Source organism: Xiphophorus couchianus, chromosome 20 (assembly GCF_001444195.1).
Source record: "Xiphophorus couchianus chromosome 20, X_couchianus-1.0, whole genome shotgun sequence".
In the NCBI taxonomy this organism is placed as follows: domain Eukaryota; kingdom Metazoa; phylum Chordata; class Actinopteri; order Cyprinodontiformes; family Poeciliidae; genus Xiphophorus; species Xiphophorus couchianus.
In genome coordinates, this window is record NC_040247.1 from 9,326,762 (window position 1) to 9,351,619 (window position 24,858).

The 24,858-nt window shown below is 35.2% G+C and overlaps 1 protein-coding gene across 2 annotated transcripts in view; it reads right to left on the reverse strand.

The window, feature by feature from the left end:
• The window catches only part of cdh22 (cadherin 22), a 164,817-nt gene that overhangs the window by 75,747 nt on the left and 64,212 nt on the right, over positions 1–24,858 (reverse strand). For both annotated transcript variants that reach the window (XM_028003980.1, XM_028003981.1), the window contains exon 3: positions 9,108–10,218. In XM_028003980.1, the coding sequence (XP_027859781.1) occupies positions 9,108–9,338 (231 nt within the window). In that variant the 5' untranslated portion in view covers positions 9,339–10,218. The remainder of the gene's footprint in view (positions 1–9,107; positions 10,219–24,858) is intronic.

Genomic DNA, 24,858 nt, shown 5'->3' on the forward strand with positions numbered 1-24,858 from the left:
GGAATGGAGCACCATCAGCAAGCCCTGATCACATGACCTCAGGGATCTGCCAGGGACAAATAGGTGCAGAAATCCTCTGAAATAAACTAGCACCTGTCAGTGAAGAGCTCCCCAAATCAGTAAAAAAGAAAAAAGAAATCTTGAAGTGCCATCTGAAATAAACCAAAAGCTGAGTTACATCAAGATTGGAGTCACGTGTGAAAACAATGAGGATTTTGTTAGAAGCCTTATGAAGAAAACATGTGAATACTCTATTGCAGTGATGTAAACATAATCAAAATGATGTATTTCCAGTTCAGAATGTGACACATAGTTTGGAAATAACAGAAACAAGAAAACCAGATATTTGACATGTGAATCCAAAGTTTAAAAAAAAGTGGACGATTATTATTCCAATTTGAGTCATATTATATTAAATTTTTAATTTTTAATATGAGGGCCTCCCACCTGAACTGATCATATGTATATTCAGTGATGTGCACAAAGAAGTAATGCCTTACTTTAATCCAATTACATTTTTTAAAGTAATGAGTGAAGAAAGGGATTATTATTGCAAAAAAGTAATTAAATTCCTCTTACCTTGTGAGCATCTCATGACAATCACACAATATAGGCGTACAACTTCAGTGGTAACAGACAGGAGTTTAGATCAACAACAGATAACATGGAGTGTGGGAGAATGCAGCAGGACTATGCAGCGTTTAATGCTTGGAAATACTGAAATTTGTGTGACTCAGAGACAAAAACATTAGTGTCCACTGTATGTTTGCGTGGGAAGAAAACGTATCTTCAACAAAAAACTCCACTTCAAATCTGATCAAGCGCCTAGCAAGCCTCAGAAACCCCCAGGTCCACCAACTGACTTGACTGATGCGGCTACCATATCTAATTCCACTGGGCTAACCTCCGACAGCCCCTCTCCTGCTAAACAGGTGAAAATAGATTTTTGAGATTCATCATTACTCCTCACTATGCTTCATCAATTAATAAAATATGCATGTTAATAATTCAGAGGACAGTAAGGAGAGATTGATTTAAATTATTTATCTTATCACTATATTTTTAAATCTATTCTTACAAAGGAGTCCAAACACAAACATAATTGTATTTTATATGGTGGAATTTGTAGAAATATAGTTTGACAGAAGAGAGACTTGGTTTTCTTGAATTACAACATGATGCAAAAAGATTAAACAGAAGATCTTACATAACAACCAACCTCCTAAACCCCCCTTAAATAGTTGAAAATGGACTCAATTCTCTCTTTTTACGACATAATTAGTTGCCTAGGCCAACCTGATACACCAGAATCTATTTAGGTGACTTAAGCATTTTTGTTGTTTTTACATTCTTTGTAAAATGACCTTGAATGCTATGAAAGGTGCTTCTGATTGAAATTTTATATAATTATTATTCTAAAACATTGTACAATACCAATTAAATGTTGAACACTTAAGAGTCTCATTTTTCTCTTTTCACATACTCTTTATTTTTATTACATGTGGCTGTGAGAAATTTAAGACACTCTGTCATTTTATACACCAGCAAAAATAGGACTGTAGCCAAAATCAGAGCCATAAAAGTTATACTCCATAAATCAGTCTTTTATTATTCAGAAATAAGTAGAATTTTCAGTCAGTATAAGATATGATTCCATCTGTTTCAGCAGGCTCAGATATTGAAAATGGAACACAAAGGAAACTTGAACATTGATTGCAGAGGCTGTCTTAGTCTGTTCCTGCTTAGACAAAATAAGGAAATCCATGCCAGATACATGCATCAACATCAGAGTGCTGGAAGGACATAAAGGCCTTTTGAAACTGTGTACAAAAAGCTTGAACTATGCTCCTTTTTGTTGCAGGAACATAAAAGAAAATATGGGTCTATCATATTCTGCCCATCTTGCACAGATACAGGCAAAGAATAGTTTAATCTTTCACAACGTTTATCAAAATAGAAGAAAAAGCCACAAGAGAAGTGGAATGGGTTGACTATTTAAGATTATCTATGGTCTCCAGCACTTAAACATGAAAATTGTATTGTAACAACCACTTAGTTATTTTTATTTTTTTATTATTAAAAATGACAGCTAAAAACTGTCATACCTGATCAACTGTTTTTCATAGTTTAAATCATACTGCACTGTTGATTCTTAAAAAGATTGCATTAGGATTCCGCAGTCTGATCCGAAATACAGTAGTGCAATTTTCTAAACAATTGTCATTTGGGTCTTTGATGTGACCCAACTATTGTGAGCAAAAGAGTCATTCATTCAGAGCAAGGCATGCTGATTTTGCATTTTGCAAGGCTAAACTTTGGCAATCACAACATATTTTTTGTGCATAGCAGGCAAAGCTATGTTTTCACTATGCAGAATGTTTTGTTGACCAAATGAATTTGGATTTTCTTCTTACAATCTAGACATTTTTTACCCACATTTTCACATCAGCGGAGAAATGCTGCTGCATCCTCTGGTCTGTCTGTGTCACGTGACCTGCTCTTTGTACTATGTTCAGTTTCCCCAGACAGCCCTCTGTGAGGGAAGAGAGGTGTGAATAATCCAGCTGTTTTCAAATTTTATGACATTCACTGATAAGAGCTAAATTTATGAAGCAGAGAAACAACTTTTTCCATTAATTTTGTCCACACTTGATTAACCAACAATGTTAAATTAATTTTTTTAGCAAATGTAAAACCAACCAAAGTTTACCAAAGAGCTGCATAATTCCAAACCTATAACTGGAAATTTCAAACCAGGAATTGGAACCGCATTAAAATATGCTATGAACCCATCATCAACAAATTATATTAAAACAGAGAGCAAACATACTGGTGACTAAAAGCAATCAGTGTAAAAGCAGTGAGGAGGAGCAAAACATTGGATCTTTGAACATTGTGTCTATATCTGAACAGTCAGATAGCTTCACGAACTAGAGACAAAGCTCTGTCTGTTTTCGGTGACATGTTGTCAGAATCCTAGAGAAATGTTTTTTAACTTAGGTAACCTATGTTGGAGTGTTGCAAACTACTGGGACCATTTCCCTAGAAACATCCAGATCTGGCTTTGGTTGGACCTGTGCAGAGGTGTAAATCACCTACTTTATAACAACATTGATTTGTTTGGATGATCATACAATGTTTGCCAATATCACAAAGTATGATACTTAGTGATTTTACTTCAATGTAATTCACAAATTTGCAATCAACAAAATGTAACAACATACACCTCTCTAACACAATCACTTGAATTTATATCAACTCACAAGAAACAACTAAAATAGTATTTGACCATTTTCTTTTTAAGCTCTTACAGGCATGGAGCACTCAAAAAACCATGTCAAAATTACATAAATAAAGACATAGGTTAAACTTCATAATATGCATTAATATTTACATTTTCCATAAATGAAATTGAATAATTAATTATTAGATCAGTATATCAATATAGATCAATGCCTTATTACACCCCTCCTATATAAACAAGAAATTGCTTAAATGGATTATGCAGGAGCAACGTGAAGTAGTCCCAAAGATCTGAAAAATCAACACGTCACGTCAGAATCTAAGAAACAACAAAATCCAAAGTTATTTCTAAAGCATCAGTGAGTGCCATTATACATGAAAGGAGAAAACATAACAGGGCTGAGTCTTCTTAGGGGCATCCGGTCTTTCCAAAATTACTCCAAGAGCACACAAATGACTCATCCAGGGGAACTAAGAAGAACAAAGAACATAATCTAAAGTTTTGTAGGCTTCCATGGCTTTAGCTAAACAGTGTCATCATGACTAAACAATGAGAAGGAAACTTGTCAAAAATTTTGTAAATATTGGAATGCTACAACAACAAAACCTGTGAAATAACAACAAAAGGGGAAGCTTTGCATCTTGCTACACCATGGGTAAAAATAACAGCATCCCAGAAAAATAGCATTTCTTCTAAAGTCGATATGGTATTGGTAATGTGATGAATGATTTGTAGCGTAGCTACTATCAAACAAGGGAGGCACTTTTTTATATAAGATGAAGTTGGTTTTACTTTTTTCCATTATTAAGTAAAATGATCAATTACATATATATATATATATATATATATATATATATATATATATATATATATATATATATATATATATATATAGTATTAACTTGGGTAATTTCAACCTTATAAAATGTGCTTGTTTATCTTAAACATTTAACAATGGCAATAAAGGAAAAAAAATAGAAATCTGAAAGATGCATCTTACAATTAGAATTGTTCAATAATATTCACTTTATTTAAGATTCAGACTAGTGCTAAGTATATGTAGATGCCCACACAAAGTGACTTGGCTTGGTAGAGGGGTCAGAAAATTCTTATTTGGGCATTCCTACCCTGAACACAAGTGGTCCTCTGAATTATGTTTATTATATTTGTCTAATGGTGTACAGAAATTCCAAAAAGACCTAAAAATAGATACAAAATTACCCAAAGCGGCAAACAACTTAAATGACCAAATGTTGCATGACTAAAATTCACAAACTGAAACAAACTATTTATGGAAATATTTTTGGTGTAGTTCTGCTGTTGTTATTTTTGCATCTTTAAGGCTTTTTGGTTCAGTCTTTAATCCAGTAGATCTTGAAAAGTGCACGTCATTGTGGGTATCTTTTTTTCCCTCCCAGTGTAATATTACCATGTAAAATCTATTGTCTTTTTTATTGCATCAACTACTGGCTACAATAGATTTTGGCTGCACAATTCCATGGGGAAACATTGTGTGGTTAAAGAGAAATGCAAAAATACACAAAAACACAATGCTTAACATTATTAAATATTTAAATTGTGTTTAAAAAATCTGAGAGCCAGTGAATGCGCATGTATGTCTGTCTATGAATGAGTGTGATTTTCACACGATCACCTTAACACTCATACAGACCATTAACAGTGAAGGCAGTGGCCACTGCTCCAGTTACATGAAGTGCGATAATAATCTTACTAATAAAATCAGCTCTATTCTCCTGCTGTGACAGTCCCATAAGATGCCATAAGCAGTTTTGCATCATTGCCTTCCTTGGCACACAAGTCTGTAGTGAATCACAAGTATGTGCATGAGGCTCAAGCCTTTCTGTCTCGCATCCGCAGTTTTTCCTCTTCCTACATTCTTCTGCTTATGTATCATTCACTTCTGTTCTGTCAGTGCTGCCTGTTGGCCATGTTGTTGGTCTAGCCAGCAGGAACACATCAGAGATCACAACAGCAGACAAGTAATGACCAAAGGATAATTATTTTGTAACACCGTGCCCTGCATGCTGCAGCGAACATCCCCATTCATTTGTAAGAATGGAGAGATCAATATATGCAGATGTAATATTAGCTGGTCAACTGCCATGTCTAAATCATTAGGAACAAGGGGATCACATGATTGATGTGTGTGTGACTCATCGCTGAGTCTCATTCTGTCTACCCTAATGTTTCTTCTTTTCACATCACGTCCTGTATAAAGCAATTGAATCGCACACACTGTCCAGTCTCATCAGCTCATGAGATTCATTTGAGAAGCAGCAGATAAATTGGATGTGAATGGGGAGAAGGCAAAAAGAAGGCAAAATATCCCCAAATGTACAGTAGACATCAAACTAAACTGATTGAAAATAATTTAATCAATGATTTTACTTTCATTCCAAAAGTACCATTTAGTGATCACAAATATATTTGACATTTTGCTCAGGAAAAGCATATTCCTGGAATTGTCATAACTGTGGAAGACTAATTTATTAAGAAATACCTTCAGGAAAGGGTTACCCAGTAATTCTTTTTGTCAGCTCTCAGCACAATTATGAATGGACTTATAAAACTATGAGAATTACAAAAATATATATATAAGCTTAGAGGAAAATAACAAATGTAGAAGTAATAAAAAGCATTGGTATAGTCAAATGACTGAAATGTGGTAGATTATAAACATGTGTTTTAAAAATGTAAAACTTGTTTTACTTATTAAAACTTAAGAGGAATTCAGCTTCTTGAAGCACCAGAACTCTTTTTGAGATAAAGGTACTTACTGCATTTTATATAGGAGGCCCTAATAGTTATACACTTCTTAAAAACCTAATATTAAAGTCATTTGAAAAAGTGGTTTATTTTGTTCATCATGCTACAGTTTAGCTCAAAAGTGGTTCAAGATTTCTTTTATGATTTCATAAACAGGCCACTAGAGTGCGACCAATTTTGTTGGAAATGCGACTAGTGCACCCACACATTTGAGTAAAAATACAGGAAATGATTAAAGTCTATTCAGTCATTCTTTCTTTAATTTATCCATTTAATAATTTTATAATAATTAGTTTTTAGGTTAAAATTTTAGCTCACTAAAGGAGTTAAAGCTTTTTTTTTTTCTGAATTTTACCTGTCTTGTAAAATTCCACTTCAAATGAACTTAATGTTTACCAGACTGTTAATTAATCACTTACAAGTCAATGTTGTCTTTATAAACAATGATAAATAAATAATAAACCTGTTGAATGGCAATGTTAGGTGTGATGTGGTTGAAAATTTGGGAACAACTAATTTTTTTGCTGGTGCACCTAAGTAATAAAATATAGGTGTGCTAGTGCAACAAGTCTAGAGCCCTGTTATGTCTTGTTACCATTTACTTTGGGATCACCTGACTTCAAATAGCTGTGGAGTAGTTTGAAACCTTGAAAAGCAAAATGTTCTTTGAAGAATGTAAAAAACAGATTAAGATGCAGTTTCATAACAGACTGCTCAAGCAGATCATCTTTGAAAAGCTTTTCATGTGAGGTATGAGGAGTTAAACAAGAGCTAAATTTTTTAACAGCAAGGAGATCAGAGATCAAGACTTTTGTTTATGAAAAAAATGCGAATAAAATGTGAACAATGCCTTAATTTCACAACAAGTAGGTCTGGTAAATGGATTTTTTTCCCTAGTTGAATTTAAACTTCTTGAACAAGGTGAGCTTTGTGATGAATGGGCAAACTGTTTATGGGGCAGCATGTCCTCTTCACCATTAGTGAGCCTAAAACAATGTGATTTATCAAAACACTTGAAGGGGAAGTTGTTGTCAAATAACTATTCCTATTTACTGGGATTGCACACTATAGAGCAATTACGCACTTTAGATGTTAGATAAGCAAGAACTTGGAAAATCAAACTGACACCATAAGTAGTAAAAAACTTTTTGCTAAAGCACAGTGATAACAGTTGCCTCAGTTTTGATCTAACAGTTTTCAAACTTTTACAAGAGACTAGTGAAAAAATACATTTGCAACAGCTTTCTAGTTGGTGAATTTATTTCCTTGTACCTACTGTAGATTGCATGCTCATCAGACTTAACTGCATCATCCAGAGTGCATAATCCTGAGAGTGTAAGTTTAGATTTTCAGGTCTACAGCTGGAAAGTGAATGAATTATTTAGAATGTTCAGTCTACATTTGTGATTTTATATCCACAAGAGTTGGCTTTCTCAAGTTTACTTAAATGTTGTTAGTACTGTTGAATTCAAGTGCATCTTAGATTCAACAATCAGCATCTTTCTCAGACATTAACTCTGAGATGATGTTGATTTTAAAACCTAATATATTATGTTCCCCTACTGTGTATCAGCATCCAACAGTACGGTGAACAGAAATATTCAAGTTCAACTAATTACAAGGAATATGTATGTGTGTGTTGTTACAAATGCTGAATCTGTGTTTATTTTTACTTTACCTTGATGTAAGCACCAAAAGCAGGCAACTCAGTGTTGGTAACATGGCAGCACTGTCTTATACTACATGCTACACACTAGAGAGACATGCTTTGAAAATACGAATTTTTACTTTTAAACAAGAAATTTAACTCTGTTTATTTGTAAAACAGCAGTTCAGTTCTGTGCAGAAAAATGTTAACTTTTTTGTCAATGAGCTGGTTTGAAAGTGTAATATCACAGACTTTGACATAAGAAGTTGTGCTTTTTATCCTACAATCATAACTGTTTCATCTAAAAGGATTGGTTTATTACCAGAGAGATAAAAGAATAAAGTTGAGACTAAAAAAAAACAACATATATACAGAACATATTCCATTACATCGTCTTCCAAGTAGCCAGGGTTGGGCACGGGTGGACAGCAGCCTAAGATAATTATTATTTATTTTATGTTATTTAAGGTAGTCAACCATCAGACTGGTGAAAAGTGCTATTACGTCAATTCAGCTTTAAAGTGTTATATGAACCCCTGGTCATTCATGTAACTTGTTTAGAAATGTGGATCGTGAACACTGACATTGGTATCTGGGATGTCTGTGCTTGCTGTAACACGTCTTGCATTAAGGTGGCATTTTAGGCTAGAATATGAATGAATGATGAATTACTGAATAAATGATTATACTTTATTGGTGATAATTGACCAATATCACCAAATAGTTTCGATGATAGGCCAGCTGTTTTTCGCACAACATTCACACAACAATAGTCTTTTCCAGCGTCCCATTGTTTTGTGAAGCAAAAAATCAACCCTTGATTACAAAGAAATGGCTACCATCACTGCAACACTGGTTTGTGCATTATATTTATGGATGTACCAGACACGCACAAATACAAGCTTCTGGCCGGAATCTTTGTATGTAAAAAGTAATGTGATTCAATTTGGATTTAATACCATGAAAAACTACAATTCCTGGAAGAGATTTAATCAATTTTTATGAATTATACAGGGAACGGTATTGGGATTTGTCAAAATGATCAAGAATTTATCAACTGCTCTTACTTGGGAAAAACAAACAAAAACAAAACAAATCATCTGTATCCAGCCTGATTCAAAAATATCTTGTTTTGTCTTATAAAAATGCTGAACTTCTTAAGAGGTGTATTTCGAATTGAATTAAATAATAATACTTTGTATTTTGAATTGTATAAAGAAACGTAAACTGAGTGCTCATTATATTTTGTGACAGAGAAAACCTCTTGCTAATAGTTTACTCACCCAGACAACATGAACATGCAGAAATATTCCTATTTTTAAATTAATGTTAACTAGGTCCTAAGGCACACTTATTCAGCATAACTAACCCTAAGCCTGGCGTATTAATTTCATGAGACATTTATGTCAAGTGAAATAAATGTCTTACCTTTCCTACATATAGTGGCTCTGTGCCCGTGTACTCCTCCACCACAAAAAACTGGTTCCACACCCATCCTCTCTTTACTCTTTCAAGCGATGAGGGTTCTTCTTGTTGTTCACTCCCTCCTGAGTTTGTGCCACTAGTCCTTGAGGCCTCAGACCACTTAAAACAACAGCAGCTCAAAAGACCCAGTGCTGCCAATAGTGTCCACGGTCCTGCTGTCCAAAGGGGAACCATGTTGTTGGGAAAAAGAAAAAAAGAAATTGGCAAGTGTCTACATGTAAAATCAAAGATGCAGACACAAAAGATTTTTCACTCGTAGTTATATACAAAAAACAAGTCCACCAGGGCAAAATCAAAATGTCTTGTTGAAAGAACTTGAAAGTTAATCCATGGGATCACAAATCAATCTGAAGTTATCTGCTGAATACAAGGGCAGGTCGTGGAGCATATTGGGTTTGTACCGCCCGGTGAGAGCATGTTTGTATCGTCACATGGCCAGTCAATTTGATTCTTCAGACTACCTCCCCTGCCCTCTCACTGAGATTCTAGTATTTTTTTTAAAATAGAATCTGTAGCAGTGAAACGAATGGATTAAGGAATACCTTTAAAAGATTTGATGGTGTCAGAAATAACAGATTTGACAAGACTTGCTCACTAATCAGTTGCAAAATTATGGGAGAAAAAGGTTGTAGGGGCATTGAAAAGCATGTTGCTGAAGAACAACATTGATGTTTTCCATCCATTCTTCACTCTCCTGCCTCCAACAGCACTTGTAGACATTTCACATCCAGTCGGCACCGTGAGGGGATTCAATACCACACTGGTAGTTTAGAGTCCTGGAAAAATTCCCAGATTAAATTTATTCTGAAAAGGAAATCTTTTTTTTTACAGTTCAGTCCCTTGAATAGTTCTAACTGTTTTTTACTGGCAGAAGCAGAAGTCTTGAACTGTGAAAAGGCCAGCTGATTTTACTGTTGGTGATTACATTTGATCTTGGATGGCTTTGACCTTCAGAGCAATCCACTGGTTTGAAGAGCTCATCCTTTAAAGGTCCTGTGTAATTATTTTGTCCATTATGACAGCTCTATCAGTAATCCGAAGCCAGGAAAGGAATCTGTAAAACAGAAAAGACAAAAAGATGTTGACCTGGATCATTTGCTACAGCCTAGACTGAATCTGAGCATGTTGAAAAATCAATACGTTTGACAAATGTGAAGGAAACTTGTTCAATATATTGTCAAAATGCAGTTTTAAGAGCATACATATTGCATAAATAAAATACTACATCAATCAATCTTCAATCATATTATTGCCACTGACCAGTAAATATCACTGCCTAATTTTCTAGTCAAATCAAGTCAAGTTTATTTGTATAGCACATTTCTGCAACAAGGCACTTCAAAGGGCTTTACATCATAAAAACATGATGTTGTTTCATAATTCACCAATTATGAAGCAAACAATAAGCATTCTACAGTTCTCTTCTTGGTAAAAACTGCCTTTCACATCTTGTGAGTGTGAAGTGCACATACAGCACTCTGACTGCTAAGATACTGGCCAATCTAGACTAGGGTTCCACAAATCCAAGCGTTGAGGGATATAACCCTGCGGCTTTAGATGTGTCCCTGGTTCAACACACCTCAATCAGATGGTTTAATTACCTCCTCAGGTCTCCATAGTCCTGCTAGTGACCTGATTATTTGACCCAGGTGTGTTGAAGCACAGTCACATCTAAAACCTGCAGGACACCAGCCCTCGAGGCCTGGAGCTGACAGTCCTTGATTTAGACATTTATTTTCATGCCTTTTTAGGCATAATTTTTTACAGAAAAACCAACATGAATATGAGCAGCCTGTGGCACTGCTGATGTGCGAAGGAAGCCCAGGTTGCTGGTGTCATTCATATTGCTCTTAGCAATGCCTTATTTGGTTTCTGTAGTTTTCAGGTCAGGCAGGTTTGCTGTTCAATCATGTACAGTAAAATCATAGTCTAAAAACCAATTGCAGAGATTATTGGCAGTTTGTGCATGTGCCAAGACATTTTAGAAAATTAAATTAGCATCTACATAAACTTGTTAATTGGATTTGGTTTTCTCTACACTCTCCCTCCAGACCCTGGGATCTTGATTTCCAAATTGAATCAAAAATTACTTTTTTTTATTTGATGAGAATACTTTTCATTTCTAGTATACCCATATCAAAAACTTATATTTTCATTGGTTCAAACTGGCTTAACAAAAAGCATAGTATATACACATAGTATATTATGTCTTAGATGTATTGAGGCACTGAGTGCAGTTACAGTTTGTGATTTGTCAATCTCCCAAACTTATAAAATAAAGGTTTGTGGCCTACCGGCTAGGCTTTGCTGCCTGATGCAACTGTACCAGTGCCTTTTTGCATGTGCGCACTCCTGAACTGCTCTATGGGCATAAAGGGGTAATCAGCTGGGGACGAACAGTCCTTAATGTTACGGACCTTTAATGCTTCGCTCCATTTTACGATAAAAAGCACTTTGAACTGCCACGTTGCTGAAATGTGCAATACCAATAAATTTGATTGATTGACTGATCAATTGATTAACCCCAGTACATTTGCTAGTGCAATGGCATCCCCTGCTGATGTCATAAGTCTTATTTACCCCACAATTCCTATCCTTCCTCCTTAGCCACTTCCAACATTTTCCCTTTTCTGCCTTTATGGTGTTCTGACACCCTCCCCTCCTGTGCATCTCAAGTCACGGATCAGATGAAGAATCCGACAAAGCCCCAACATTTCACCCCAGCAGGTTACATGACGACTTTACTTTTTGCAAATCATTCCGAATAACATGTGAATGGGATTGATTTACAAAACCTTCAAGGCTGAATTTATTCCTGTTGCTTGTGTAGATATTTCTACCGCATTTTCTCCCCATCATTAAGCTTTCCTTTATACTGTTATATTGCACTTTATGCAACTTTCTCTAGCAATTAGTTTGCGTGACCAGTCCTTCTTGTGTAGTTAGTCCCTGATTGTCAATAACACAACAGTCAAATCTTGCATATTAATTTTAATGTGGGCACATTTGTATTTTAAAACAAGAAAAGATAAATAAAATCAAACCAAAATGAGTTTTCTGTTTTAAATTTAGCTGGAAGTCATAATCATTCAAATTAACAAAAATAACCATTTACTATACATAATTTAATGTGTAACAGATTTATATAAAATATGAGTTTTACTTTTTTAGTTAGGTCACTGTTCTATAATATTTTAAATTATTGCTATGCACCTTAATTTTGGTTCACTTAAACTTAACTTATTTTTTTTTACTGTATCAGAATCATAAAAACATATAACTTATTTTTTCAGTTTTCCTCTTACTTCAGTGTTCCTAAATCCCCAAACCTAACAAGTCTTGGTGAGTTTATGATTTTCAAGGGTAAGCAGTGATTTGATGAATGTTATATTCAACAGTTTGAATTTTAATTCTAAGATGAAGGGTTGAGCAGGAGATCCCAGCTGGGAGAATTGCAAAGACAAACCAAGAGGTCAGTTTTCATCACACACAGAACCAAAAGCGTCTGTCTGTCTTTAATCTGACTGCAGCTTTGACCTCAACTAGCTGATTAAATGGATGAGAGAACACTAATTGGATAACAGTATTAATCAATTAATTCCATCCATTGAGGCTACATCTCCCTAATACTTCAGACAAACACAGGAGGGAACAAAAGGATGTGATATACTTTATTGCTGTTAAACATGCACAGACTAGAGACACAAATGTAAAGTTGACTCATTACAGACCCATTATTCAAAAGATAGGCATCTAAAGGTGAAAGACAAAGTAAAAACAAGAACAAAAAAACACAAAAAAAGAAGAGTTTTGTGAGAAACAAGAAAATGAAACACACTGTTCTGTAGTCTGAAACTGGGATTAATAGTCTCTGAAAGGTTCAAAGACAAAAGTCTAATGACAAAAAAGGAGAAGAAATAATAACATTTAAAATGTCTGAGGTCTTACAATCCAAAGAAAGGAATATTGCAACACAGGCTGAAGAAAAGTTCCTCCGGCCTGCAGGTGGTTTAACCTATTGTATTTCTGTAGGCACCTCTAATCTCACTCTCCCTCTGCCCTGCTAGTAAGCTTGGAGCTTCCGGAAATAATTCCTTCTCAGACTGTTGGTCAAGGCAATGTCCGTGGTATTGGAAACTAACTGCTCTAAGGCTGTCCAGTCTCCAGAGCAAACAATTCAGAAGAAACCTAAGCAGCTCAGACGTCTTAACTCTTCACTGCAGCACAGTTGTTACTCTTAGAGTTGTGTGTAATGCTTGTATCCTACAACAAGAATTTAAATTACAGTGACAGAACCATTGTTTCAGTAGGAATTTTAAAATTAACAAAAGGATTACACAAAGATGTTTGCTGTATTTTGCAGGTAAAATAAAAATAAGTAGATTACAACTGATATTTCAACAGATTCTGACAGGGCTATAGAAAGTAAACCATCTATTAGCGATTTAGGTATTTTAATAAAATAAACTTTGTGAATTTATCAGTATTGTAAAAGCACTGGATTGTAAGATCTAATACATTACAAGCCTAGGATATTTCACATGTAAACGGGCCTTGTTTAAAAATTCTGTGTTAAGGATTTTAAGATTATAACTTAGAGATTAGATAAAGTACAACAGGGTGGAAAGCTTCACCCTGTGGAGGATTTCCTGATAATCTGATGCAGGACAACCATAATCCTAAAGATTTTCCATCCTTTGCTTTTGCACCCATGATCTTTGGGGAGAAAAGCTTCTAATGCAAGATTTAAAAGGGAAATGGACATTGAACAGAAATTGATTTGAGAAGCTCTTAGATTCTCCTTTAATATTCAACACACGCTTTTTGAGTTTAATCTTGTACTAAAAGATTACTCACCTCACTTCCATTCACCAATAGCTGTTCAAAATATGTTAACGTGTAGGTGGATTTTGATCCAATTTATATTTTGTAGAAATTATGGTAACGTTCAACAAAAACTCTTGTGAACTAAAATTACTTTCCTATAATGTTTACTGTTTAAACAACATTGAAGTCTCAATGGCATATCTACATTTAGTGTATTACCCTGCAGTTGTGTTTAGATTATGTAAAAATCTGAATAATAAAACTGAAAACATGAAATAAATCCTTCTTTTTGAACTGTGTCACAACAACTGTGCAATGTTCAGAGCGCCCTGAGAAAATAACAGGCCCTTCTCACCATCACAAGTAACTTCCATTACGAAGAGGAATTTGGCTGTTGTTAAAGATCATCATCAAGCCTTTCTTCCAATCTGAAAGTTTATTATTCAATATTTAACACATGGAATATTTACTGCAATCTGATCAAGAACTGCACAGTATTCTTATTCTGGAAATGTAGGATAAGGAAAGACTTTAACTCTTCAACTTCTCGGCCAGCTAAGAAAGGTTGGTGTCCATTATAATTCGGTACTTTCACCTGTCCACGATATCAGCAAATCCTTGTGGTCTTCTTGTAGACAAGATAAATTATTATAATTCTACACTGAATTGAGCTCAGCAACATTGGCTGTGATGGTAAGAAAAAGTAAGTTCTCACATTTGGAAGTTTCATGACTCACAATTGCTTTCTGTCAACACTGTGACTGTTTGTTGATCAGGGGACATTCGATCACAGGGCATCTACCTGCTGTATTGCCTCCAGCAAAAGAAGTGAAAAACCCTCGGGTTAGAAAACTATTCCACCAGTGTCCATCATTTTCTCAGAAACAATAGGTAGCTAACGAGGAGCATGTTTCCTTACCACTAACCCTCAGCAGGGTGCCCACAACATTGTGGAATACAGTTTGAATGTACAGAAACAAAGGAAAAGCCAATAAAATAAATAGTGCATATCAAGTAGATTCTATTATCATTTGGCGAGATCTTTAATCATTTGGGAAATTATACTGAAATGACATGTACAAATATGACATACTTTAAATGTAAATTTGTGACAACTATTTACATTTTTTTTTTTTGCTGTGTGGTATATTGAGGATCTTTAGCATAGTTCTATTTTGGAAAGGTGTTAAAAAAATAATGCTAAACGTTTAAGTTTATCATATTTTTCAGGTCAAAAAATTCTGCACCCATGTCTTTGCAATTAATGACAAGTCAGAATAGAGAGCTCTAAAAAATGCAATTTCAACTAGATGCGTCATTGGAGTCAATTGATGTACATAAGTTCAAATTAAGGTTTAAGATCCATATGCATTTAGTCAGAGAAAAAGAAATGACTCCCTTCTGGCATAATGAATGACACTCGCTGAAAAAAGTAATAAAGAAAACTCATCTAAACTTCCAAGCTTGACATACTGATCCAAAGTGCTTTTTTAAGTTCCCAATTAACTCTGGTAGAAATATGGAGAGATAACTTCAAAGAAATAAAAGCATACTGTTTATTCCTCAGTGCCTCCAGGAACATACAGCATTAGGAGAATATAACTAACTCATTCTTGCCTATATAAACCACTGCTGTTCCATTACAGTAGACTATGTAATTGTGCCACTTTGAATTTATTAATTTCTATGAAAATAAATTGCCTTCTTTATCAAAAGTTATTGATTATAAAGTAAAAAAAAATAGCATATAAAAGCAAAGTTTGCTTAAATAGGTTTGCTTAAAATACTTTGCAAAAGTGTCCATAGATTTTACATTTCTAAAGATGTTGTGAAAATCCTGGAAGAATGTCTGTTGAAGCCATCATTAGCGAGAAAATAAAACCTAAGAGACAGCCAGAGCTACAATATCTTACAATAGCCTAATTAAGATCCACATCTAAATCCAACTAAGAATCTTAAGCAAGACTTGATTTTTGGTTCAGAAACCTCACTATTTAGTTTTGCTAAGATCCGTGTACAAAAATCTATCTCTCTTCACCTGTTTGCAAATCTCTTGTAGAACCAAAATGTGAAAGACGCAGTTCTTCAAAGTACTTAGGGAAGTTGTATAAAAATACATTCTCACATGTAAATATGAGTTAGATGGATGCAAGGTACATGGTTATTTTGTTTTTACAAAAACTTTAGATTACATATTTATCTTACTAAATCTGTCTCTTTCCTCAATCTCTTTCCTGCCCCTCTTCGAGTCCTTCTCCAGTCCAAGGCTATTGGCAAGCCCTGTGCAGCCATTCGTGACCTATTAGAGTGCTGGATGGATCCTAGAGCATGGCTGCAGCCTCTCATCAGTGGGCATGCCCTGAGCAAGCCCTTTGACAGCTGGCAGCGGACAGACGACAGCCAAGCAAGACTTATCACTGCAAACTGATAGGCATAGAGCCAATGACCAGCAGACAGCCTTCTCTGTCTCTGACACACTCCCTCATAAATGCGCTCACACATGCACACAGTCACAGACACACAGTCACAGACATGCAATCATGGTGTGTAATGTGTTTGTATCGTGAACATTTTTTTGAAGGTGAAGGTAGATAAACATGTATTTGTTTCTTTGCATTTGTTTTTTGCTGGCTGCAAATGTATTAATTTATAAATGTATCTTGATAAATGTATAAATAAATTTATCTTGATGTTGAGAGAAACGGAACTTGAATTTTGCACCCAAATTTAAGCTTGTATAAATGACCAGCAATTACAAAAATAACTAATAAACAGGCCATATTGCTGATGGCACAACTTGAACAACCTACACTGTACCTATTGTTTTACACAAGACATGAATATATGCTGTAATTCATGGAAAGGAAAAAAAAAGGTAGCAACCAGGGCCAAAAGGATGGATGCAACACTGTCGTACGGTTGTAGTAATGACAGCTGCTGCAAAAAGGAGTACAAGGGGCACACTGGAGATTTTCTGCAAAGCAAGAAAGCATGTGGAAATGGCTTCAGACTGAAAAAATGAAAAAGTTTTATTTGTGTGTGTGTGTAGTGTAATGTGATTATGTGAGTTTTGTCTAAAAACATTCCTGCCGTGATGAGTGAAGGTGTCAGGCCAAAGCGGAAGCAGGAGAATGGAAACTGCACTGCAGTGAAGCAATTTAATACAAAAAAAGAAAACTTACAAAAACATGAGAAGACCAGGGCATGTGGTATGGTCAGCATAACAAAAGAAACTAGCAGGGAACAATAGAAATCAGGGAGCTTAAATATAAAGGAGATTTGATCGATGAAATGGGAACCTGGTGAGTCTAATCATGGGATTGCTTACCACCTTTTAGAGGAGAATAAACAGGGAAACTGAGGTAGGTGACCAAGAAACAGATCATACACATCCAGCTGGACAAGACACAAAATTATTGTTAAGGAAATATGGATATTGTTGAGTGTTTAATATGGCTAATCTCATGCCATGTGCGTTTAAGAGATAAACATTCCTATTTGGACAAATGTTAAGCAGAGATAAACATTCTCCTGGCAAGGCTGTAACTTAGAGCAGCCATAAAATGCTATGCTCTTGAAAGGCTTTAAATTAGTAGGCCATAAAGAATATCTTCCCCTGCTTAGAGGTCAGAGGTTGGGGGTTTGCCAGGGGCTCTGAGCTGCATCTGGAGTTGATCACAGATTTCGAATCTTGGATACATCTATGTTTAATTTCGGATACACCTTTTAAATAGTGTTCGTGATAAGGCAAAGATTCAAATCTTGGGAGATGTTGAGTCCAAAGGAGTAAAATAGGTTTTGTGAAATTAACTTATAACTTTAACAACTAAAATGACTCTTGAGTTTTGTCATTAAAACTTAGGGGAAGGTTTACGTTTTTCCAAGGTGGCTCTCAGTTGGTCAAAGGAGGAACGCCTTCGTTGCATAAATTAAAATACGGAAACACCTCTTTGGTATAAGATGATGTGTAAAGAGAAAGAGAGAGAGTTTTTTCCATCTTTTCTCCACGTGGGCGCCTTTGTCTGTCTTTGTGTTCGTTTGTCTTCCCCTTGTGTGTTTTTATTTTATTTTTATGAGAAAATGCATATCTCTGTACCTCTGCAGCTTTGTTAACTGATTCATGCGTTGCTTTGTATGAATTAAACTCTGTGATCTGTGACGTCAACACGCCGTGTTTAGTTTCGTTTTACAGCTGCCCGCTGCTCGCCGAGAGGATCCAGGGCTTTTAAGGAAGAGACGAGCCAAACGTTTTGTTCAAAGTTTTAATAAATAATTCTTCCTTTACATTATCTACAAACAAAAAAGGGAAAAAAACTAAAACAAACTTAAGAGAATTAACAAATGAACAGTAATTAATAAGAAAATAAATAAAAAGCAATGAACAACAGGAAACAAACTAAATATGGCCAAATCTTACTAACACACACACACGCACACACACAAAAAACATTGCTAGCTTGTTGCTTTTAGTTACATGCGGCTAAAACAGCGGCTAACAAGAAAGTGCACCTACTGAGATGATTAAGAACACGGCTGACAAAACAACTAACTGAGCAGTGGATCATTTGATTTTGTCTCCAGTTTTTTTTTTGCTTTTCTTCACTCGGATAAACTTGATATCTTTGCTTCACCGCTCTGCCATTAACCCTCTGTTCTCTTTGCCATGCTTTCTCTTATCTATGTGGATAAGAGAAAGATAAGATGCAAGTTCAGAGAGTTGTGTGAAGTACATGTATGAGCTCTGTGGATCACTTAGCAAAAAATAGCAGACTTCTACGTTGGTTTTTTTGTGTTTTTGTATATAATTTTCAACTCAGTTTAAAAAATAAGTCTTAGTAGTGATTTGTACTGTTTCCCAGTGACTTGTAACTACATCAGATCAAAGTTGTTTCATTTTAGGCAGTGCCAGTTACTGCAAACAGAGACTTTGTGGCAGTGACAGAAGCTTGCAGTGCAGGGAGCTAAATACTGCTCATCAGATTGCTAAATGTACTGAAAGAAAAGATCAGGAAGATGGCCAGAAATTGCTGTAGTGTGGTTTTTTTTTTAAAGGAGAAGAATCCATGTGACTGTAAAAAACCATGTCTTTCTTCCGATGCAAAGAAGTGCAGAATTTACTGTTTGAACTGTAATTTCAAAGACTTTATCCCTATAAGAAAAAAATAAATAAATAAGATGATGTTAAGCACTAGAGTCCCAGAAAATGTAGTAACTTTAAAAAGGATGTCTTTTTGAGCCATCTAACACAAGCTGTTTAGAATCAAACAATTGACTTCGACTTTGTTGGCTCTTGGGTGCTTAAGATATGTATCTATATCTTCTTGTTCCATTATGTTCTTCTGCTAATATTCTGTCGTGTGTAATTTGTGAGTCTTGCTTAAGTGAATTTCGCACTTTTACAATGTGGATTGATTTTGGCTTTAAAATTCTAAATTTGGCCAAAGAACTAAGGAGGGTGAGAAAAGTGATTACGTTTTGATTCCCTTACAATTAGCCATGGAAACATCAATTTGTTAAATTTATGTTTTCCGGATACATCGATTATGATTTTAATTTTTCAAAATGGTAAACACAAATTTCATGCAATGCAAGAAGATATGCTGTATATTCATACAGTCATGTGAAAATATCTTATGACAGCTTGAATATTTTCCTAGCATATTTGGCCATTCATCCACTGTCTATACTCGCTTATGCTTGCAGGATCATGGAGGGACAGGTCTCTACTCCTAGCAGTCATTGGGCAAGAGGCAAGGTACACCCCTCACAAGTTTAGTTTTCATGAGGGATGTGAAATGGAGAATCATTTGCTGTTGAAGAACAATGTGAAAACAACAATTTAGAAGGAAACATTTTACAGATATTAAGCCTGGAACAAATTATTTGGTCTCTAGAACAAAGTACAGTCCATCCTAGTGACCTATGTTCACCTTAAACCATCAGTAGATCCACACAACATAGAAACTCAACATGTCTGAAATATGTGCCAATAATGGCATCCATTTCACAGTAAATTATTTGTTATAGATTGTGGGTGCAGTTCAAATTGTTAAAGTTGCTGTATGTAACTTTTATAAACAATAAGTTTCTACATATTTGCTAAAACTGTCCCTGTGTCCTGATAGTATAGTGTAAGACACATAATCTGTGAAAAAAATCAAATCCTCTGCCTCCTCCCTGTGGTCCTACAGTCTTCTGTAGAAATACGCAGCTGAGCTAGAAACAACCAATCAGAGCCAGGAGGAGGGTCTTAATGCTGTCAAGAACCAATCAGAGCCAGAAGGAGGGTCTTAACACTGTATACCCTAGTATAGTCAAGCCTCAGATGTCATTACTTTGATGAGAAGTAAGGCAGCCAACATAATTGTAAACTGTAGTTTCAGTCACAAAATAGACATTCAATTTTCCTCTATTCAAAAATTAAACTACAAAAATCCAAAAGTGTAACTTAAAGGTGCCAATTTTGCTTACAAATAAATTTGTCACACAGATGTAATAAAATGTTATGATTTAATCATGGTAAAATTTATGATTTTTTCCTTTTTTATGCAGAAATCTTGTTATAATTTATAGTCTAAATTTTTCACAGATCTTAGTTTGGATTGAAGGCAGCTTAAAGAGCTTCTTGTATGAATGACCTTTCTTCCTAGAATTCTGAGAAGAGTACAAAACATGAATGCATAAACAGATGCAAACAATTGGAAATACATATTCTAACAAAGCACATACAGAAAATGTGTGCCACCTTAAGTATAACCAACTGACTTTGGTTATACTTAAGCTTGAGCCTCACATACTCATATGTACACACACAGCTATACGTCTCAGAAACACAAAATCTCCCTTCTTTATGTCTGTTTTTACTTCATAGTCATGACATTTGTAGTCTTCGTTTTTTTATGTTAAACATTTTGTTTTTTTGTCTATTCTGACATTAGTTTCTCTTCTGTCTGGATTCTGTTATATTAGCCCCTTTAAATTGTATTTGTGAGTTTCTATTTTACGACTTGCAAAAAACTCAACATTCCTGTTTTAAGTCAGCCCACAGCTTTGGCAACACAACACTGAGATTTGTCAAATTTGCCCCGTGTTGACTGTAACCTCTGAATTAATCAACACATCCTCAACTGGGAAAAATAATGAACAATCTTGCATAAAGTGGATATTTAGAATTATCCACTCAAACCAGAAACTGACATTCCAAGCATAAGCAGGCTACACTATAAAATAAAATAAAATGTTCAAGGTAACTGTTTCAGATGATCTGAAGACATATCTTACGACTCCACACAGCATGCTGCTGACACTATATCCAGTGTCGCTCTGCACAACATAAACAAGAATGAGCCTCTCTTCTTAGCATATGCATAACTGTCCGCAATGATGTAGAACAGACTCATATATGACATGATATAATACAGCTTTATACCTTTTCATGATGTCCAGTTACAGTCAGACTCCAAATACAACCATTTCTGCTCTTATACTAATGGTATATAAATAAGAGATTAATACTATATGAAGCTAGTTTTGTGACTGTCACAGTGTGTGAAGTGAGTGACTGCAAGGACTACTACTTCACTTTTCTGAGTGATTGCTGTATAATCAGAAAAAATAAGGATAACTATGTCACTACCAATGATGCCACCTTTCATTTCATCTGGTGCCTCTTCTAGATGTGTCAGCTTTTCGCAAGTCAATTTATTTACATACCCATTTTTGTTCCGCATGTTTACAAAAGTACATCCGAATGTCACCTTTTTTGTTGACTAACTATCCTTTATTTTAGTCATTATATGCTCAACTCTTTTTAATCAATATTTTCTGTTATATTCATGTGTGAATTCATGAAGTGGCCAAGGCCGTTAGTGGCTCACATGTGTCTAGATGTGACTCAGTTGTTACAGTTGTACCCTGAGGGATTCCTTCGGTTGTTCAAGGGGAAGGGATATGGACAAGACTGGGTAGACTTATCAAACCTGTTAACAGGTTGATTCAGACAATGTCCCCACAACGAGTTAAGATTTTGTGATTCAAGGGCCATTTATTTTGTTATATGTGTAATTTATTTATTTTTCTTCTTTATTGGGACTTCTTTCACTGAGGTCTGGTCATAATTTTATTTAGGTTGTCCATTGCACTGGACACATTTGGGTGATTTTGGGTGTACTCTATGATAGATGTGTAAGTGGCATGTCTTCTATTGTGAGGTGGGGACTTAGCTACCCCACAACTCCCCTAATTCTTCAATGAATAGCTCTTTGCTGGTCAACCATTTTGGTCTTGTATGGAGGGTATACTTGGGTTACATGTATTGTTATGGTCAGATTTGTAAGTTTTTGTTTTTTGTGTGTTTATTTGTTGGTGTTGTCTTATTCTGTTTGTTTTGTTTTTGTTTTTCTTTGTTATTTGGGTAACTTGCCCGCAATCTAGTGTAAAACAGTGGGGGTGAGTGTAGCAGTGTGATGTTATTACACTAGATTGTCAAGTGATAAGCTGTTAAGGTAAGAAATCATATGAGCACCGGCAGCTTTTATTTTGAAAAGTGGACAGATCCATTGCAAAACAACGGGTAACTTCCTGTTTCAAAATTATTATTTTTATTCAAATTTAATGTGTTACGAATGAAAATGTGACACATAAATTCTGCATATTTTTATGTATTACCACATACTGTAAATTATATTTATTGTTGAACATATTGAGTTTGTGGATAATTATTTTGAGTGTCAGTTCAAGGTTTAAAAAGACAAATTAACGGATCATACCATTACAGTCTGTGAAGGGTTTTCCCACGCTCTCTGTCACTTTTTCTGTTCGATTCTGTGGGAGAAGGTGTGAAGTTTTGCTTTCTGTTTTCAATAAGTGTATTTTAAGCATAATAAATGACAGTTTGATTACTGTTCTTGTAAAATATGGTGCTTTGAAGCACTTAAACTTTGTTAAACAGTGATAGAACTGTGTTAGCAGCTATTTAGCTGCTCTTATGCTACATAAGAGCCGCTTATGTAGCATAAGCTACATAAGAGCCTAATGAAATGCTACATCCATGTGCTGAAAATAGTATTGTTCGTGGATAAACAAGCGCTGTGGAACACTGTGATGAAAAAGTCTGTTTTTGAATATAGAATTTATATTTTCTGCTATTTGAATGCAAGTATGTGATGTTTCATTACTTTTGGTGTGAGATTATTTTGTTTATTTTTTTTTCTTATTCATGTACTGTTTAAGATTATTATGCTCATGTTTGGGCTTAGTTATCAATTATTGTTGCAATTATTTTTATTTTGTAAGGTAAATGTGTTATTTTACACAAGTCACACATGCTCTTTCTGTTCGGATTCTGTGGGAGAAGGTGCTGTGGAACACTGATGAGAAAAAGCCTGTTTTTGACTACTATTTTCTGCTATTTGAATGCAGGAGCATTAAAAGTGCCTTCAGATCAGCTGCTGTCTGGCTGTTATTTCCCACAAGACACAGCGAAGAATCAACTACGCTACACTGAAACTACGCTCAGATTCAAGTAAATTTCTTTCCACCCCCGCAAAAGAATAAGTGACAACCCTGGCTGAACCTGTCATTAGGAAACATTACAGCTTTGTTATCTAACAGCAGAATCTCTGTTCAGATGCTATGGAGACAAATATAAAGAAAAGTTGAATAAATGTAAAACAAATTATTGCTATGTGAGAAGAGAAGTTTAGATTTGGCATTTAATAACCGGTGGTTAACACATGGCTCCCCTGAGCCCACTGATTCGCGGCAGTCTATCTGTGCCTCAGATTGATTTGTGCAATGAGTGATTTTGTATTTGCTTAAAATCATCCTCTGCAACATACATATACATACACAAACACATTATACAGACACTGTAACACACTTAGACTGCAGATAGCGAGCCATACATGATTCTGTCTTTCCTGCCAGAATCTGCCATCAGATGGATGAAAGCTGCCATCAAAAGCTGGGCCCACAAGGAGTTCAAATAGTCTGCTTAGTCAAGTGAACCCAACACCAGAGTCCAGTTCCTCAACCATGCTTATTAAATAGCCAATTTTTGTCATTTGCAATCCGATTTGTTATAATCACATTGCTCATCATACCCGTGTCATGTAACACTCAGCTGAAAAGAATAAAAAATATACAAGTTGTGCAAGAGAAAACATGTCAGTTTCTATAAATTGCTGATGTTGCAGTGATGAAGTTTTAATAGCTAGAGGAAGAAAAAAACGGCAAAAAATAGGTACCGAAAAAAAAGACCTTCAGCACAGAAGCAGTTAGGTTGCCATGAAAGCAACTCTAGAAATAATGTAAACATTCAACGACGTAAATGAGTCATAAAAGACAAGCAAGCATTTAAAAATAAATAAAAAAATTATCTACTGCACATAACAATCTTCAATAAAATTCACTAGTACATTAATTATTGATGTTAGTAACCTTTCAGTTTTGTAGTGATGTACTGTATTTTATCAAGAAAACAGGTATTTTCTAAGCCTAAACTCATAATATTCACTATAGTGATGTAGTGTTTTATAAAGAAAATAGATATTTTGTGTAAGCCAAAACTCATAGTATTCAAATGTCATCCTCCCATTGCTGAAGAGAATAACGCAGCTGTCATGTTATACTTGTCCAAACATTATTTTCTCTAGTCAAACCTCCACTATGCAAACATTCAACTCATTTACCTCATGTGAATTAATCAGACCCTCTTTAGTTTACCAAGGATTTGAACTAGATTCTTCTCGTCCTCCAGACATTATATTCTCCATCGGCGGCATGCTAGCTAGACTTTGCTCCTGTTGAGGTGTCTCTATCTCTCCTTTTTCTCTGTATTCACAACTGGACTCTTTATTTTGAATCT